The sequence below is a fragment of the Littorina saxatilis genome, linkage group LG12, assembly GCF_037325665.1.
Source record: "Littorina saxatilis isolate snail1 linkage group LG12, US_GU_Lsax_2.0, whole genome shotgun sequence".
NCBI lineage: Eukaryota > Metazoa > Mollusca > Gastropoda > Littorinimorpha > Littorinidae > Littorina > Littorina saxatilis.
In genome coordinates, this window is record NC_090256.1 from 77,451,645 (window position 1) to 77,470,432 (window position 18,788).

The following is an 18,788-nucleotide window of genomic DNA, read 5'->3' on the forward strand; positions in this document are numbered from 1 at the left end:
TTTGACCGATACTTCGAACCTCACAGACACACACTCAATCACATTTTCACAACAAAAGACAAAACAACAGTCTGAAGATCATACTTTATATTCAATATCATAATAATAAGCCAACTTGTATCTTTTCTCCATAAGGAATCAATGAAACAAAGTCACAGCAGGAATAATACTCCCAAGTCAGCCAAACACACACACATTAAGGGAAAAAAAGGCTTTAAAGTATAGTTTAAAAAACTAAAACAAAAAAAGTACCCGCAACTCTCCTCCAAAAAGGCTCTGTAGTGAACCCATGACTATCGCATCACTTCAGGGTTGGACCTTGAGTGTGTGTGGTGAATAACCATCGCAGCACTGGGAATATAATCTCTGCAGTATGATTTAAAGACAAGTTCTGGATTGAGAAGAATTAATCTGCTTTAAATTTTGGTTTCAGGATCATATGTTATCTTAAGATAATCAGTCCTACACTCTGGATGTGGGTCAAGGTGTGTCACTCTTCAGCTTTCTGGATGATGCACAGGGGTGGTGTCTTGGACAGAACTTCTCCCCCATCGCCAGAGTTTAGCACCACCGACTGTGCCGAAACAGATATCCCTGATCACGAAGATGTGTGAGCTTGATCGGCTGACATCTTGCAAGACTTTGTTACATGAGGCATGGTACCTGGAAAAAAAAGAGAAAAAATAGAACCTGATAGAATGAAGTGTAGCCAGAGGAAAATGTTTACCATTTGACAGTGTAAAATTGTATGACTGGAGGACACTACATTCTTTAACAGAGATTTTTCGCAGACTTTTTTTTATCGCCGCTTACTGATTGGTTAGCTATAGCCAAACTAACGCCAAACTGCTCTTATCGCATTACTGATTTGGAGGTAGCTCCGATAGCCCCGATAGCTGCACTGGCCTTCAAGGTCTGACAAGAATCGTCGCTTAAAACAAGTTTGAGCGTTTGCGCTGTTCACAAGGGCAGCAATTTTGATCTGATTTGGCGCCGACTAAAATTGTTTTAAAGTAGGGGGAAAGTTGGTACAAAGTCTGCCATGTGAATTTGAGAGAATTTGACAGTTAAGGTTCATAGAGACTGGTCCATTATGTTTTCTCAAATTACTGGGCATAACTCTCACACACACACACAAAGAAAAAAAGGTGAAAAGGGTAGGAACGAGCTTACAGCCACTCAAAAACTGCACTGCAAGGAGTTGAAATAAATTGATGAATAATCACACCGACACAAAACTATATCCCTGCCTAGATTTTCAGATCATCTGAAAACATTTAAGTGCTGTTCACATGACAGACGAACAAACAACTTTCCCCCAACTCGAAGTCGTTTGAAAATACCTCCTGGTTTGTCGGCAAAAAGTCAGCCAATTAAGGTAAGACTTAGCAGCGACTCCAAAAACTGCTGGACTTGGCCGTGGAATAACAAAGATATTCCGCAGACTTTTCTTATCGCCGCTTACTGATTGGTTAGCTATATCAAAACTATAGCCAAACTGCTCTTACTGCATTAGGAGGTAGCTCCGATAGCTGCACTGGTATTCAAAGTCGGACAAGAATCGTCGCTTAAAACAAGTTTGAGCGTTTTTGCTGTTCACAAGGGAAGCAATTTTGATTTGATTTGGCGCTGACTAAAATTGTTTCAAAGTAGGGGGAAAGTTGGTACAAAGTCTGCCATGTAAACAAAACTTAAGTCACAACCTGACTCACCAAAGAAAAGAAAAATGAGGTTGGCCGGTGAGAGAGAGAAATGTTGAAGTTGAACAGTTATTGATTTATAAGGCAAAGTGATGAATGGTTACTTACCTCAACTCAAAAAGCAAGGTCTTGTTTGTAGTTCAGAGTATGTTTGACCTGACCGAAGCTGTTCATTAATGCCACTCTGAAAAAATATCACAGAAATAATTAATGCTTGATGAAGACATATATGCAATTGCAAAAAACTCTTACCAAAAAAACCCATTCAGGTTACAGAACTAAAAATAAATCCTCTGAATAATAAAACTGAGAAAATTGAGCCTATTACTATGAGTATGGCTGGGGGACACTACATTCTTTTACATTTGATATTTTTTAAATTAATAAAATCTTCCAGAGAATTTGACAGTTAAGGTTCATAGAGACTGGTCCATTATGTTTTCTCAAATTACGGGGCATAACTCTCACACACACACAAAGAAAAAAGGTGAAAAGGGTAGGAACGAGCTTACAGCCACTCAAAAACTGCACTGAAAGGAGTTGAAATAAATTGATGAATAATCACACCGACACAAAACTATATCCCTGCCTAGATTTTCAGATCATCTGAAAACATTTAAGCGCTGTTCACATGACAGACGAGCAAACAACTTTCCCCCGACTCGAAGTCGTTTGAAAATACCTCCTGGTTTGTCGGCAAAAAGTCAGCCATGGGAACGGCTCCAGCAATTTAGAAAAGGTAAGATTAAGCAGCGACTCCAAAAACTGCTGAACTTGGCTGTGGAATAACAAAGATATTCCGCAGACTTTTCTTATCGCCGCTTACTGATTGGTTAGCTATATCAAAACTATCGCCAAACTGCTCTTACTGCATTAGGAGGTAGCTCCGATAGCTGCACTGGCCTTCAAAGTCGGACAAGAATCGTGGCTTAAAACAAGTTTGAGCTTTTTTGCTCTTCACAAGGGAAGCAATTTTGATTTGATTTGGCGCTGACTAAAATTGTTTCAAAGTAGGGGGAAAGTTGCCATGTGAACAAAACTTAAGTCACAACCTGACTCACCAAAGAGAAAATTAAAAATTGATTGATGCATTTGTTTCCCTAAAACACTACAACATTTTAAAAAAAATCTGCTTTTGTTACTTACAAAAGGTTCTAAAAAAAATAGCCAAATTCACAAAACAAAAAGACCCTGACACTTTGTCACTACCAATAACGCATTTGTTGCTATCTAGCCATACCTGTTAATCTTCATCTGGCTGCAGGAGCGAAACCACAGTCTGCGTTAGCGGCATCTGTGGCGGTGTTGTCTGTTGAGGGCTGAGGTCACTGTCCATCTCAGCTTTCTTCAAACAAGCACTCTCCTCTGTCAATGTCATGGCTTTCTGAAAAATAAATCCTTGAAATTAATTAGGAACACATTGAATCACAAGCCTCACTCACTGTCACAACAAAAACAAAATTGGAACATATATTAGCATAGATCTCGATTTCACTAAATACTTTCTCTCTGATGTATTTCATTGTTTTATGCTTCTCCAAATATTTGAAATTAAATGTTGCCAAAGCACACACTAACACAGCCCGCTCTAGTTTGATGCATGCCTGGGGAACAGACACGGAATATTCCACATTCCAAATAAAATGATTTAAAACAAAAACAGGTATGAAGAGCGGGGATATAGCTCAGTTGGATTTGTATTCAGTTGGCCGCTGTCAGCGTGAGTTCGATCCCAGGTTCGGCGGAAATTTATTTCAGAGTCAACTTTGTGTGCAGACTCTCTTCGGTGTCCGAACTCCCCCCCGTGTACACTACATTGGGTGTGCACGTTAAAGATCCCACGATTGACAAAAGGGTCTTTCCTGGCAAAATTGCTTTGGCACAGTTAATAATTGTCTACCTATACCCGTGTGACTTGGAATAATAGGCCGTGAAAGGTAAATATGCGCCGAAATGGCTGCAATTACTGGCCGTATAAAATTTCATCTCACACGGCATCACTGCTGAGCGCCTAGAACTGTACCCACGGAATATGCGCGATATAAGCCTCATTGATTGATTGATTGATTGATAAGGGAAATCTAGTAGTAGTAAGACATGTAGTACAACTACAACTTACATACAACCAACCGCAAAATGCACTCTTTTTTGTGAACAATGTGCTGGAAATGCTGAACTTTACAAAAAGAATCATATTCTTTCATAAATACTCATTTGCTGAGGATTCGGTATGATACTTTGACCTGACAAGCTCGCTGTGGCTGTCCTGTTCGACACGCCAGACGATTCATGCTTTTCTTTGTGTTTTTCTAGCCCTTAGACTTTCTCTGTGGAATTGGGATTTTTTTGTGCACACTGTGCTGGAAATGCTCAACTTCCTTTTAAAATCATGTTCTTACACAAATACTAATTCTAAAGATTACAGGGGATGATCAAAAAAGCATTATGTACGTAATTGCACTGGCTGACCGACTATTAGGGTTTGAAGATTTCTCAGACCGGCTGGCCTACATTGGGATAGTAATTGATAATATGCTGAGGATATGGTATGATACTTTGACTTGACAAGCCCGCTGTGGCTATCTTCTTCGACACGCCAGCATTGGGTTTGTCTCCTCAAAGTACTGAGTGGCAATTATGATTGACACAGAGGATGCATCCTTGCCTTCTAGTTTTCCTAGCCCTGAGACTTTCCCTACAAACTTAGGATATTTTTTGTGCACCATGTGCATGAAATACTGAACTTTCTTTTAATACCATATTCTTTCATATATACTGATTCTGAAGATGACAATAGATGATCAAAAAGGCATTCTGAATGTAATTGCACCGACTGACCGCCTAGCAGTTTAACATCCTCTGAGAACTAGAGATCTTTTGTGTGCACAAGTGCGCTGGTTATGCCTAACTCTCTGTTAAAATCATATTTTAATACAAATAGTGATTCTGAAGATTACAGTAGATGAGTAAAGAGGCATTCTGCATGCACCCACACTAACAAATATAGGGATTGCCTGGCTATTGTTTTGTATTTTATGAGTGCGTTTTCACAAAACTGGCTTAAAAAAAAAACTTCTCTTCAGAGACGGATGTCTTACTCTGTAATAGCAACTACTGGTTTGAAATTGGAGGCAAAGTTCTGAATAATTCATAGACAAACTGTATAACAAATTACACTCTAGGCAGCCGTAGCTTACTGCATGTTCCTACAAATGCTCCTGATTAGCGTTCCCTTGAAGACCAGGCAGCTGTGGCATCTGCCTATCCCGTTGCGATGTCAGCCATAAGGCCAGGGCCGCGTCCAGCTCCTGTTCTGTGGCATTGGCGAATGTACGTCTGACTGCAGCTGCAAACAGAAAGATAAAGAAACATAACCAACCAAATCAGAGGAATGAAGCCGGCTGCCCAATTATGGACGATCCACAACATGGGAGGTCCCTAGTTTCTGAAATTTCTGATCACATGCGCATAGGACTGGAGGTTTTCAAAATGTCCCGTCCACAGCCGTCAACTTTCACAAAAAGCTGGATATGCTGTCATCAAAGACAGGTTAGGCCAAACAAAAATATACATTGGTGTAGGGTAATGTGACCAAAAAGGATAAGTGTCGGTAGGTCGGCTTTTTTTTTATATAATTTTAAAAAAAAGAATATTTAGTTGAGTTTTAAAAGGAGGCTACTTTCCATAAGTTGGAATCACACGGGCGATTCCATCGTGAGATTTATTCCCCCAATCCGATCGGGGGCCGATCACAGATCAAATCGTAGGCCATTGACCCGTCACACGATGAACGATTGACGAAAGATAACTCAACGCGACCGGGGCAGAAGTGACGTATCACAGTGAATATTGCAAACGCGCTGCACGTGAGCAGACGCTAATGTTCGAACATCGCACTACCTTTCCGAAAAATACCTTTCAGCATTATGCCATTGCGAGAAATTAAGTTCACAGACAGTTGCAAGAGTAAGAAACTGTTCTTCCAAAAAGTTTTGAATTGAAGTGAAAGAAAGGGGAAAAATGAAGATTTTGGGTGTGGTTTTTTTGCCAAATTTTTCTAAGTCCAAAAAAGGTGAGAAATATTCATAACAAATTCAGTTTTGGGTCTTTTTCAAATCTGTTTGATGCATGTTTTCTGTGACCATTGTGGCTATGCACTGACACACAAAAAAGTGGAGAAAGGGGAGAAATGAAGATTTTTTCTTACTACACAAGTCAGGGATTAGGGTTACATGTTTACATGTACATTGTCAAGAGGTCAAAACAAATTTTAAAAGCTGTTGGACACTGCACTAGTGTTGCTCTAATCAAGGCGAGTCTGGAACAATAGGTCCACCCCACCAAAAAGTCAACATGGAATTAGTTATGATTTTTTTAGCCTTCTTGCTTGGGTACGGCCAAGTCAAAAAGGTAAGAGGGGTTACAAATAGTCATAACAAGTTCAGTTTGGGGTCTTTTTCAAATCTGTTTGATGCATCTTGTCTGTGACCATTGTGGCTATGCACACAAAGTCAAAGAAGTGCAGAAAGGTGACAAATGAAGATTTTTCCTTCTTACAAGACAATGTGTGATTTGGCACATTTTGCCTCAGTCTTTATCAAGAGCCTGTCTAACCCACTTTGAAGCTGTTGGAGACTGCAGTAGTGTTTCTTACATCAAGGCGGGTGCACAATGGTGCATTTCTAACCCCCCCCCCCCCCCCCCTGATGTTCACTTTAATATCAATCAATCAATAGATATTCAGTCACAGTTTAACTAACTCATTCACCCTCATCACTCACTCATCCATCCATCACAACAACACTGTTTGATGCACACACTGCCTGCATTCCGCACTGGGAAGCCGCTTCGCTTCGCAACAACAACACTGAAAACTATATAATATAATTTAGAAACAATAAAGGTAAGACTTAGCAGCGACTACAAAAGCTGCTGGACTTGGCCGTGGAATAAAAAAGATATAATTCCGCAGACTTTTCTTATCGCCGCTTACTGATTGGTTAGCTGTAGAGTCAAACTATAGCCAGACTGCTTTTGTCGCATTAGGAGGTAGCTCCAATAGCTGCACTGGCCTACAAAGTCTGACAAGAATCGTTGCTAAAAACAAGTTTGACAGTTTGCGCTGTGTACATCACAAGGGTAGCACTTTTGATTTGATTTGGCGCTGACTAAAATTGATTCAAAGTAGGGGGAAAGTTGGTACAAAGTCTGCCATGTCAACAAAAGTCACAACTTGACTCACCAAAGAGAAAATAAAAAATTGAGGTTGGGAGAGAGAAATCTTGAAGTTGAACGGTTACTGATTTATGAGGCAGAGCGATATGAATGATTACTTACCTCGGCTCAATACGCAAGGTCTTGTTTGTAGTTCAGAGTATGTTTGACCTGACTGAAGCTGTTCATTACCGCCACCTTGAAAAAATATCACAGAAATAGTTAACATTTGATGAAGATGCAATTTACATTTGAGGGATGACATTTTTTTTAAATGAAGACAGAAAAAAGTCTTTAAAAAGTCCACACTTGTTCATCGATGAAAAACACACATGCCTGGGTAATTTGAAAATAAAAAAATAAAGCAATCATCAACATACCACCCTGTTTTTCCTCTTTACTGAAAACAATGCATTTGTTTCCCTAAACCAGTAAAAAAAAAATAAAAAATAAAAAATAAAAAGTGACACTGACACATCTGCTTTCATTACTTTAAAAAGGTTCTACAAAAGAATAAAAGACAAAATAAGCCAAATTCATAAAACAAAAAGACCCTGACAAATGTGTCGCTGTCAACGATGCATTTGTTGCTATCGAGATATACCTGTACATCTTCACCTGGCCGCAGTAGCGAAACCACAGTCTGCGTTAGCGGCATCTGTGGCGATGTTGTCTGTTGAGGGCTGAGGTCACTGTCCATCTCAGCTTTCTTCAAGTTCAAACACACTGTCATAATCATGGCTTTCTGAAAAATAAAGCCTTGAAATTAATTAGGAACACAATGATTCATCATTTACAAGCCTCAAAGTCACACTAACAACAATAACAAAATTGGAATGTATAATATAATTTAGAAACAATAAAGGTAAGACTTAGCAGCGACTACAAAAGCTGCTGGACTTGGCCGTGGAATAAAAAAGATATAATTCCGCAGACTTTTCTTATCGCCGCTTACTGATTGGTTAGCTATAGAGTCAAACTATAGCCAGACTGCTTTTGTCGCATTAGGAGGTAGCTCCAATAGCTGCACTGGCCTACAAAGTCTGACAAGAATTGTTGCTTAAAACAAGTTTGACAGTTTGCGCTGTTTAGCAGTTTACATCACAAGGGTAGCACTTTTGATTTGATTTGGCGCTGACTAAAATTGTTTCAAAGTAGGGGGAAAGTTGGTACAAAGTCTGCCATGCAAAACAAAAGTCACAACCTGACTCACCAAAGAGAAAACAAAAAATTGAGGTTGGGAGAGAGAGAAATCTTGAAGTTGAACGGTTATTGATTTATGAGGCAGAGCGATATGAATGGTTACTTACCTCGGCTCAATACGCAAGGTCCTGTTTGTAGTTCAGAGTATGTTTGAACTGACCGAAGCTGTTCAGTACCGCCACCTTGAAAAAATATCACAGAAATAGTTAACACTTGATGAAGATGCAATTTACATTTGATGGATGACATTTTTTTAAATGAAGACAGAAAAAAATCTTTAAAAAGTCCACACTTGTTCATATCATCAATGAAAACAAAATTGGAATGTATATCAGTAGATTAGAAACCAGAAGTTTACCAAGAGACAGGAAGCTGATAAATGTTAAAACAGAATGTAAAAACTACCATGTAATTCGCAGGTTACATACATTTGTTTACTTCAACAAAAAATCGGGTTGATTGAATCTAATTCGCAGGTTACATACATTTGTTTACTTCAACAAAAAATCGGGTTGATTGAATTTTGTCATCGTGTGTAATGTAGATCAGCTCGCGAATAAAATATATTATTCAATCACTATCAATATCATGAATATGAAAAGCAGAGTCTCGTCTACTTGTGAACAATGTTTCAAACTGATTGGATTATATTTGAAGCGAACGGGTAAGACATCAGACATGTGTTGTAATTTAGCAACCTCCCCGATTTTTGTTATGTGACCAGCGAATACCGGACTCGGAGCATTTTCACACTTTTACTGTTTTAGTTTTACAACTTCTATTCTAAAAAACAAACCACAACATCAATCAACATCATGTTTTTGGAAAAGTTAGTTGACTCAAACCTCGTTCAGAAAAAAACAAACTTGGATGAATAGAACAGTGTTCTTCTACGCAAAAAATAAAATAAAATCGAGACTGTGATCGACTGTGAGTCCATCAGTCATCAAATTCGAAATGAAATTGTTCCATCAGTTAATTCACTTAGTACTTCGTGAGACAATCAATCTTTATTTTAGAATGAAAGACAAGGATTACCTTACATCCAATAAGCAACTCAAAATACAAGGCAGGAAGATAAAAGGGTGAAAAACGTCAAAACATGTGGCATAATAATCTAGCGCCAACCGGAAGTCAAGTGAGTTAATTAATTAACAAGGGAAATAACTGAAAGATATTGCTCTTTGCAGTTGTTATTGTCTCCCTTAAAACAAACGGCTCACTGAAATGAGTGTAAATGCTCAATTGACCAAAAAACAAAACTTCAGCAATTTTTTTCTACAAACAAATTTTTTTTTATTTAAGGTTGGCAGTCTTTTTGATTTTGGATTTATTTTATCAAAAACAAAAAAACAAAAAGGCTGAGAACAAATTTTATGATAAAAATTTAATAAAAATCCAATACATAAAATAAAAATATTTGATTAAAAATAAAATGTATTCTTTGAACCCAAACTGTCTGAAAATAACTTTAAAAATAACCGAATAAAGGTTTTAATGCAATTAAAATTCTAAATAAAAAAAATGTCACCAAGAAGAATAACTAATTTTTATGTCAACATGTCAAAATTAAATACAGGTAAAAAAAAGATTAACAAAAGTGTTTTTATAAAGAAGAAACATAAATGCACGGTATTAAATTAGGAAAACAAAGATTGCAATCACCTTTTCAAATAAGCGTGGTGAAATTGTTTCGACTGCGACAATCTGCGTAAAAGTTGACGAAATGTAAGGCGCGAATAGCGAAGGTGTCACGCATTCCAGCATGAAAAAAAAAAAAAAACGCATGCAGGATCATGGTGGCTGGGGACGCTTGCCTTATAAAATATAGTCAAACTCAGACAGCAAACTTCGGCTGGTTGCAAAAAGTATCACATAGATTTTTTTTGCAAAATAACAAATGACACAAACAAATTGCAAAAAAAAAAAAATAAAAAAAAAAAAAAATTTTTTTTTTTTTACACACACTCAAAACCTTATTTGGAGGGTTTAGACGCACTCAACAACAAAAATGGCATACAATACTTTGTCTTTAATTCAGATTTTTCAATTGTCATTTTTGTAATTAATATATAATAATTCGCAAAATAAATACCATAATTTTTATTGTTCACAAACAAAAGCTTTAAAATGATTCAGCTTGAAAAAGTAGAGTAGCTGACCGCGCCAGCAAGAATCCAGCTGGCTATGATATGCCGCTGGTCATGGTCAGATCATGTGAGAAATGACAAATTGTAACCATGTGGTATCCATACGATTTCTGACATATGTACAATATGTGGCAACTGGCATCTGTCCCGCAGATGATTTCCAGATCTTTTGCTACCTGGCATGTCTGTAGTGAAACTACAGGGGAAGCTACATCTATCATGTGTTAGAGAGTACAAACACTCAGACCAACGGAAACCATTGCCACGGTAACGTAAGCTAAACTGCCGATCTCGTTTCTTGAGTTAGGCTCTTTTTTTTATGATGCCGGAAGATTTGTTTTGATAATGTGACGGTTGTTATGCAGTTTTGCTGATTGAAAATGTTGCTGTCAGCTCTTTATTTTACGTTCATCCCGTGGTAACAGCTCGAGATAGGCATTTTGCAACTTATAATTAAAATGAGATAGGCAGATTGTTCAGAAACCAAAGAAATTTTTTTGCGTTTTTCTCAAAACATCAAAAAATGACATAGGCAATTATCTTATGAGCGTGACGTTTTACTTTCATTCATGGTTATTTGATAAAGATTTGAGAAAACTCCTGTGTGATGGTTTTTGTAATAAATTCCTAAGGGCTCTGTTACCCTAGCCTAGGCGAAACTGGGCCCTGACTGCTAATAAATTATAAAATACACATTTTGCCTCCATCAAGCACCCAAACTAACAAAAAAAGATTTTTTTTTAAAGTTTTACTTTAAGAAACCGGATTTTTCGTTTTTGTTTTTGTTTTAAAGAAATAATCAACGGTTTGTGTGTGACCCCTGTAATCAAGCATGGTCTCCCGGCTGAGGAACGGCCTCTGTATGTTTTCATGTTTCAGAGGGCCTCATTCTTCAACACACACACACACCTGTACAAAAAAAAGAGAAGAAAAGTCACCTTTCAAGATGAATCACTTCCACTTCCAAGGTAAACAAGTTTATTGATATACTACCCAAAATACAAGACGCCCATTTCAGTGGTAATCTTAGGCACACACAAAAAACAAAAAAAATAGTCTGTTTACGGTATCCCGACCGACCCTATTTTTTCGCTCGACCTTAGACTTTTTTTTTGGCATTTGGGGACAAAATAAAATAAAAAATTTAAAATAAAAAGTCTGTTTTTTGGCAAAATAACTTTAAAATGTTTTTTTGGAAAAAAAAATAAATAAAAATCCCGACCTACCGACCCCATTTTTTTGGGCCTATGTTACCGTAAACAGACTATTTTTTTTCTGGCCTTAGGAAAATGCATTGACGATTGCAGAAAAATATAAACTCAAGTGTTGAATTTAACAGAATAACAGAGGATTTTCTTTCTAAGAAAAAAAAAGGTAAACTGAGGGAAGCTAAGTTTATCAATGTTAGCCTGAGGTTCATGTATTGTTTTTGTGCAATTTCATTTTTAACCAGAAAATCCTCCTTTTTACTGCAAATCAATGATTTGAAGTCCACAGTAAATTCATACACAATATATGGAGAGGTCACTTTGTTGTAAGCCTGTATCTAAAAGTGTATCTGGTTTGAGCACATGCGAATGATAAAAAAAACTAAAAAGTTCATCCGCAACCAAATGAAAATGATAAGAGAGGATATGAAATACCATTTTATTGGGCTCCTTCATTTATGACCTCAAAAAACTACTTTTATTGGCAATCTTCAACGTGAGAGGTCGAACACAGTTTAAATTCATGATTTGCACGTGAAGTAGATGAAATGTGATTAAAAACCAAGATCTTATTGCCCAAGTCACTGGCATGTAAATTATGTATATATTCAATAATTAGCATGACCAGTAACGCACCCTCACGTTTTTTCTCGTCCAAACTTCACCATCTGATCTGTTAGCATTTTAAAAGTTGGAAGACTCAAAGTTATGTTGATGTATAAACTGGAATTGGGAACAGTCGATTCTGTGTTGTTTTTCTACACGTCATGTGACACAAACTGGAAATATGCTTTTTTTTAAACCACTAATTTCTCCTTAGTTGCAGCACTCAGACTATGAAACACAGTTCATGCACTTAGTTATCTGATTTGAGTTCAATATCAATCATGATCTGATCCCGTGTTCAACATTAAATGAAGATTTTCTTCAGAAAAATAAGACTTTTCTAAAGTGGAAGAATTCAACATCTTACTAAAGCAAAAAAATTAATCAACTCACACAAAATTATATCTGAAAAATCGAATATCATCCCATTAATTTATAAAAAGTCAAATGTATTTCTACCACAAGCTTTTTCGTGAAAAGTAAAACAAAACTGATTTCTATTACCACTAGACGAAGTAAAACTCATTGGAAATACAAGAAAGATTCAATGACAAAACTAGGATCAGTTAAATATATTCCTCTTTGAAGAAAACATTTTCTTTCATCGCATGTACAGTAATACAAGCCAGTTATTGACTTCTATTCAGCAGAAGCAGGCACAAACTGAAATTATCAAACTCTTTGCATCAAAAGCATATCTTCTTCTACGAATAGATCATTGGTTCGTCTCAAGCTGTAAAGCAATGCTGCAAAATCTGATAGCAATTTTTTTCCCCACAGTAAATGCTAATTCATCAAATTATAATAAACAGAGCTAACTGCTCACATCAGCCAAGAGCAGCAAGGATCTCCATTGGTGTATAGGCAGATACCATAAATCATGCAACCAGAAAACTTTTAACAGCAAACATAATTATATGCAATGTTATTGACAGTATAAAAACTTGTAATAGGAATAGTCAATTCAGGTAACAGGAGGCAGTGCTGGTTAAAATCATGCACACATACGGGTAAACTCGCGTTTATACAGACATGCACAGTTACATACACACAAAAATCCATCGGGCATCCAAACTACTTAAAAGTAATAAACCTCCTACAAACATGACAAGGGTAAAACAATCTTAAAAATAAAGTATACGGTACAAAGGTTTCATAATGCTGTGCGCTACAATAATCATGTATTGACAAATGCGCTAGCAGCAACATTTTAGAAGCATTAAAACAACCGCTAGAACAAGGAAAGAGATATGATACCTCCAATTACACAAAAAATTCTACCATGAGCAGAAACTCGAGTAAGCTTTTGCAGTATAGCAGACGTAGCTCAGTTGGTAGAGCACTAGACTCGTGATCGAAAGGTCGCAGGTTCGAATTCGGGCCGGGACGGACACGGGTCAACTTTATGTGCAGACCCAGAGACGGAAGCCATGTCCCACCCCCGTGTCATCACAATGGCACGTAAAAGACCTTGGTCATTCTGCCATAAGTGCAGGTGGCTGAATACACCTAAACACGCAGACACCTGGGTAGCGCGACTCCGTTGCTGCTAGCTTTCCACTGGGAGGAAGCGACCCGAATTTCCCAGCGATGGGACAATAAAGTAATGAAAATGAAAATGAAAATGAAAAATGTCTACCAGGGGACAGCAATATGACTGCCTGAACAGCGACATCAGAAGAGAAGATCAAAATACAGACCAGACTGAGAAACAAGTCACATCACATGGTATTTGCTGACGTCGAAATAGCAATTCATTACATAATTTAAAACTGTAATCTGATGAAAATCTATTAAAAACATTTTTATTTTTTAAAGACACCACACACAGCACTTTTTCAATCAAAAGTGTCTTTACAATACATATCAAAGTAGTGACGCAAGGCACAAGTTAAAACTTTATTCTAAGATCAGATCAACATAATTATGCAGTGATTGCGCCTGGTGCTTTTTCACCTAAGGTCTCCCAGAGCAACCATCATCATCGCTTGGTGAAGAACCTATATGCTGATCTCGGAAGGCCCAATCAAAACATCTGCTATAAACAATGCTACCAACAACGCATATCTGTTTGGCAATAGCTATACGCACTTTGAGTGTATACAGGATCGATGAGTCTCTATACACTCCGGCAATGAAAAGCTCTGTTACAAATCTGTAGCCAATGAAATGCCCCCGAACAAGTCGTTAGGAAGTAGCCAATGAAAAATCAGTACGGACTTCCGCTATCTCTTTTTTGGAGTGTCGAAGGTTGGAAAATAATGTACATTCACATAGTATACAACTGTGTGTGTTTGTTTTTGTCTGTGATTTTTCCCAGCATACTGTGATACCATGAATCGAAAGTGAAGTGTACCTTCGCAAAATGGCGTCGAATGACGCTCAGTGTTGATGTGGTTCAGTGTCGGAAATGTGAAAATGTAATCTACGTCACAGCAAACAGGGTCCCCACTGGTTTTTAGAAACAAAATTCCATGACTTTTCCATGACTTTCCATGAGCCTCAATAACATTTTCCATGACTAGATCCACAGGTCGCCATTTCCGAACACGCAAACTTTTTTCGTCTTGTCACTGCCAGTTTTGACACTGGCTTGCTTTGCAATGATTTGAGTCAGTTTCTACGCAGTGTCTCTTCGACAAGCAAGTCAAGCATTTGCTACGCAGTCAGATTATCGGTAATGTTTGCTGGTCCTGTCATTTCACTAAACTGGACCAGCCACTGTTTGTATCCATCTGCACTTTCGTAAATTCCGTTTCGTAACCGTCACTGTGACTTGACAAACTGTCATTTTTTTCACCGCGATACACAGTTCATTGCGAAGATCTTCCTCGGTAATTCGTTCCAATTTCGCATACTTTTTGTTGTCAACAAACAACTCGAAAGAAAGTTTCAAACTCATCATCCTCCATTTTGCTTGTCGAAGCGCTAAAGTACTTAACGATGCAAAAACAAAAGCAGAAAACTTCGACGAAACCGACTCAAATGAGAATGGCTGGGCAACAAAAATCGCCGCTTGCGTGCTAAAGGTTAATTTTTTTTCTTTCTTATTTTTGTAAAAATTCCATGACTTTCCATGACTTGAATTGAAATTCCATGACTTTCCAGGCCTGGAAAATTAAAAATCAAATTCCATGACTTTCCAGGTTTTCCATGACCTGTACGAACCCTGAGCAAAGGCCGTGCAGCATCAGATTGTTTTCGTTTCTGAATACTCTTATAATCAACAGCTCTGCGTTCCTATCGCAAAGTGGTGTCGATTGGCAAATTCGCTTCGCGACTGGAAGTTAAAGCCGGAGTGTATACAGTGGTCAGGTCTTATAGTGCGTATAGCCAGTGCGTTTCTGTTTTTACTAGCTTCCAGCAAGGTTTGAGCATTTATATTTTTGGAAAACTCGCAGTTGTTATTTTGATACAGATTTTTAAAGTTTGAAATTGACAGAGTTTCTTCCCATGTCACGGGAGGCAAAAGGTTTAAACTGGTATTATTTCAAATACAAAAAGATAGTAAGCACAAAAAAATGGTCATAGGTAACCTGTCAAACTACAGAATAATAACATAGTGACAACTTGACTTAAATTACAAACAACTGTAAGATGCAATCAAAACAGGTAATGTTCTTTTCTTTTTTTATTTGGTGTTTAACGTCGTTTTCAACCACGAAGGTTATATCGCGACGGGGAAAGGGGGGAGATGGGATAGAGCCACTTGTCAATTGTTTCTTGTTCACAAAAGCACTAATCAAAAATTTGCTCCAGGGGCTTGCAACGTAGTACAATATATTACCTTACTGGGAGAATGCAAGTTTCCAGTACAAAGGACTTAACATTTCTTACATACTGCTTCAGCTTGACTAAAATCTTTACAAAAATTGACTATATTCTATACAAGAAACACTTAACAAGGGTAAAAGGAGAAACAGAATCCGTTAGTCGCCTCTTACGACATGCTGGGGAGCATCGGGTAAATTCTTCCCCCTGGGGGGAAAAACAGGTATGTTTGGCGATTTCTTTTCTGGTATTTCAAATAAAAACTAGTCAAATACTGGAAATGTTTCTGTTAATGTAAACACGAAGAAAAACAAGAAGAGCAAACGCTCGATCGAGTCACTTTCGCAGTTCTGAATATTATATGAGGCATCAGATGGACAGGAAGAAATTGCTATTCACAACACAATGAGTCACGTTCACATAAAATTTGAGCCCGGTCACTTTTATAGTTTCCGAGAAAAGCCCAACGTTAAGTTGTGTGTTGCCGAACAGAAAAGGCTAGTTATCTCCCTTGTTTTTCTGATAACGTTCGTAAAAGGCTACAGATGTAAATACTTTGATGTAAAGAATAATCCTACAAAGTTTCAATCACATCCGATGAACTTTGTCAAAGATATAAAATGTCTAATTTTTCCTTTGACGCTGACCTGTGACCTTGAAAAAGGTCAAAGGTCAACGAAACCATCGTTAAAGTGTAGAGGTCATTGGAGGTCACGACTAAACAAAATATGAGCCCGATCGCTTTGATAGTTTCCGAGAAAAGATATAAAATGTCTAATTTTTCCTTTGACGCTGACCTGTGACCTTGAAAAAGGTCAAAGGTCAACGAAACCATCGTTAAAGTGTAGAGGTCATTGGAGGTCACGACTAAACAAAATATGAGCCCGATCGCTTTGATAGTTTCCGAGAAAAGTCCAACGTTAAGGTGGTGTCTACGGACGGCCGGCCGGACGGCCGGCCGGACGGCCGGCCGGACAGACTAACACTGACCGATTACATAGTCACTTTTTCTCAAGTGACTCAAAAACACTTTCTCATCAAAGGTATCTTAACAGTACACTTCAATGCAGCCATCAAATTCAAGTTAAAACTAACCTGATGAAAGATCTACAGAAAAAAACAAAACCTTTTTCAAACAAACTCGATTCAAAGACCTTTTACCTGTACACATGAAAGCAGCAGTTATCCTTGAGCATGTCAAATACAATTATTTCTCATCGTACACAAGGAGGCTCTCTCCCTGAAACTTTGTCAGAACAATAATTACTCCTCACCGCTTTCAGACATTTTTTCCCAAAAATATTCACACACAAATTTCCATGCACAACTCTCATAAAATCATTTATCCTAAAATTACACAAGGCAATCGATTCAGCAGTAGCAACATGTGTAAAAACAAGCTTAAAGGGAAGACAGAGCAATGTGGAGAGAATCACAGAGGCTGAGAATCTTGATAAGGGTAGCATAGGTAGCAGAAAGAAGTCTTTGACTTATATGCACCATGTCAGCTGACTCGTGTACGTTCTAAAGCCAGGTGAAAATATGATATCAAATGAGATATTCCCTGCCCACATTATTATAGCCTAGATAGAAATGGTTGAGAATCTTGGTAAGGGTAGCCTAGGTGACTGAATATGCAACATGTCAGTTGACTCATTCAAGGGCAGCTGTTGGGTCGTGGCTCTCAAAATCTGTTCATCAGAATGAGTTCTCATGTAACTGAAACTATACTTAAAAGTTACTTGGTGATTTTAACAGCTTGATAACACAAGTCCGAAGATTTTAGACATGCTACAATGTCTTTAATCGAAGAAAGTTTGCATTCTTGGCTGAGTCAATGCAGCCCGCTCGAAAATTACTTCCCTTGGACGCGTGACGTCAGCCGAGGAATCGGCCGGGTTGAACGGCGCTCTCTTTATACCGTGTAGTGAGCGCAATCGGGTTGTCTAGTCAAGCCCTAAAGCATCCTTCACGGGTAGGTGAAGAGAAACTTAGGATGGGGTGTCTTCTCCCAGGCCAAAATTTCGCAGTAAAAAACGGAGTTTATAAAGTGTCTTCCGTCCCCCTCCTGCTTTTGTTCAGGTGTTCCCACTTGAACCCTGTTTTTGTTCAACTTATTGGCATATAATGTCACGCGTCGAGGGACACAAACACACACACACACACACTCACCCACAAACACAAACATACACAAACACACACACGTGTTATCACACACATACGTGTTATCACACACACCCACACACATACGTGTTAACACACACACACACACACACACACACACACACACACACACACACGATAACCATCACAATCACAGTTTGACAAATTCATCTTTGATTTTTTTGCGGCCGAACCCCCCTCCCCCATTTTCCACACTAGATCCACTGTTTCATCTTTGTCTTCGTCTCTCTTCCCTTTATCTTATCTCGTCTACCTACTTGAGTGAGTAACTGAAGAAGTATTGTCATTATCTCTTTCCTAGATTTTCCCACCGACAGAGTTTTTTTCTTTTTTGAATTCAGTACCTCACACGTACACAGTAATTGGCGTGACACCTCAAGCGGACCTTCTTCAGTGTAAAGTGTCTGCTGACCAGGGACACGAGGGTCTGTGGTTGAGCAACTTTATGGTTTAACCGGGTGGACTGGGGGAGTAGCAACAGCATGTGAACCACTTTAGAAATAACTTGTGAAGGTTGCAGTTGGTCAGATCAAAGAAGAGAAGATGGGAACATGGGTCCTGAGAAGATACCACCACCCTAATACTTTACTTTGTGCAAGAATCAATCACGCGTACAGCATTACAGATGCCCAGCTGTACTCTGCATTGTACAGTAAACTTCGCAGCAGCCTTATCGGGTTCCTCGGATGACGTCACTGCCAGGCTAACGCTGCGGCGTCTCTTCTTGTGCTGACAGAGTTGTCGGTCGCGGA

At 38.3% G+C, this 18,788-nt stretch overlaps 1 protein-coding gene across 5 annotated transcripts; it reads right to left on the reverse strand.

Annotated features, from left to right (window-relative positions):
* Positions 1–72: 72 nt before the first annotated feature.
* LOC138982824 (uncharacterized) lies at positions 73–9,899 on the reverse strand. 5 transcript variants are annotated; one of them, XR_011460985.1, is made up of 8 exons: positions 9,156–9,264; positions 8,225–8,299; positions 7,519–7,659; positions 7,038–7,112; positions 4,898–5,046; positions 2,941–3,084; positions 1,809–1,884; positions 73–663 (listed from the first exon to the last, which is right to left on the reverse strand). XR_011460985.1 is itself a non-coding variant. In XM_070356180.1 (8 exons), the coding sequence occupies exons 3-5, from the start codon at positions 7,651–7,653 to the stop codon at positions 4,907–4,909; spliced, it is 336 nt and encodes a 111-aa protein (XP_070212281.1). In that variant the 5' UTR covers positions 7,654–7,659; positions 8,225–8,299; positions 9,783–9,899; the 3' UTR covers positions 73–663; positions 1,809–1,884; positions 2,941–3,084; positions 4,898–4,906. The 5 variants fall into 5 exon arrangements, 4 of the variants coding, with proteins under 4 accessions (XP_070212281.1, XP_070212279.1, XP_070212282.1 ...); XM_070356180.1 differs by lacking the exon at positions 9,156–9,264 and adding an exon at positions 9,783–9,899 and having other exon boundaries at positions 7,533–7,659; XM_070356178.1 differs by having other exon boundaries at positions 7,533–7,659.
* Positions 9,900–18,788: the final 8,889 nt, after the last annotated feature.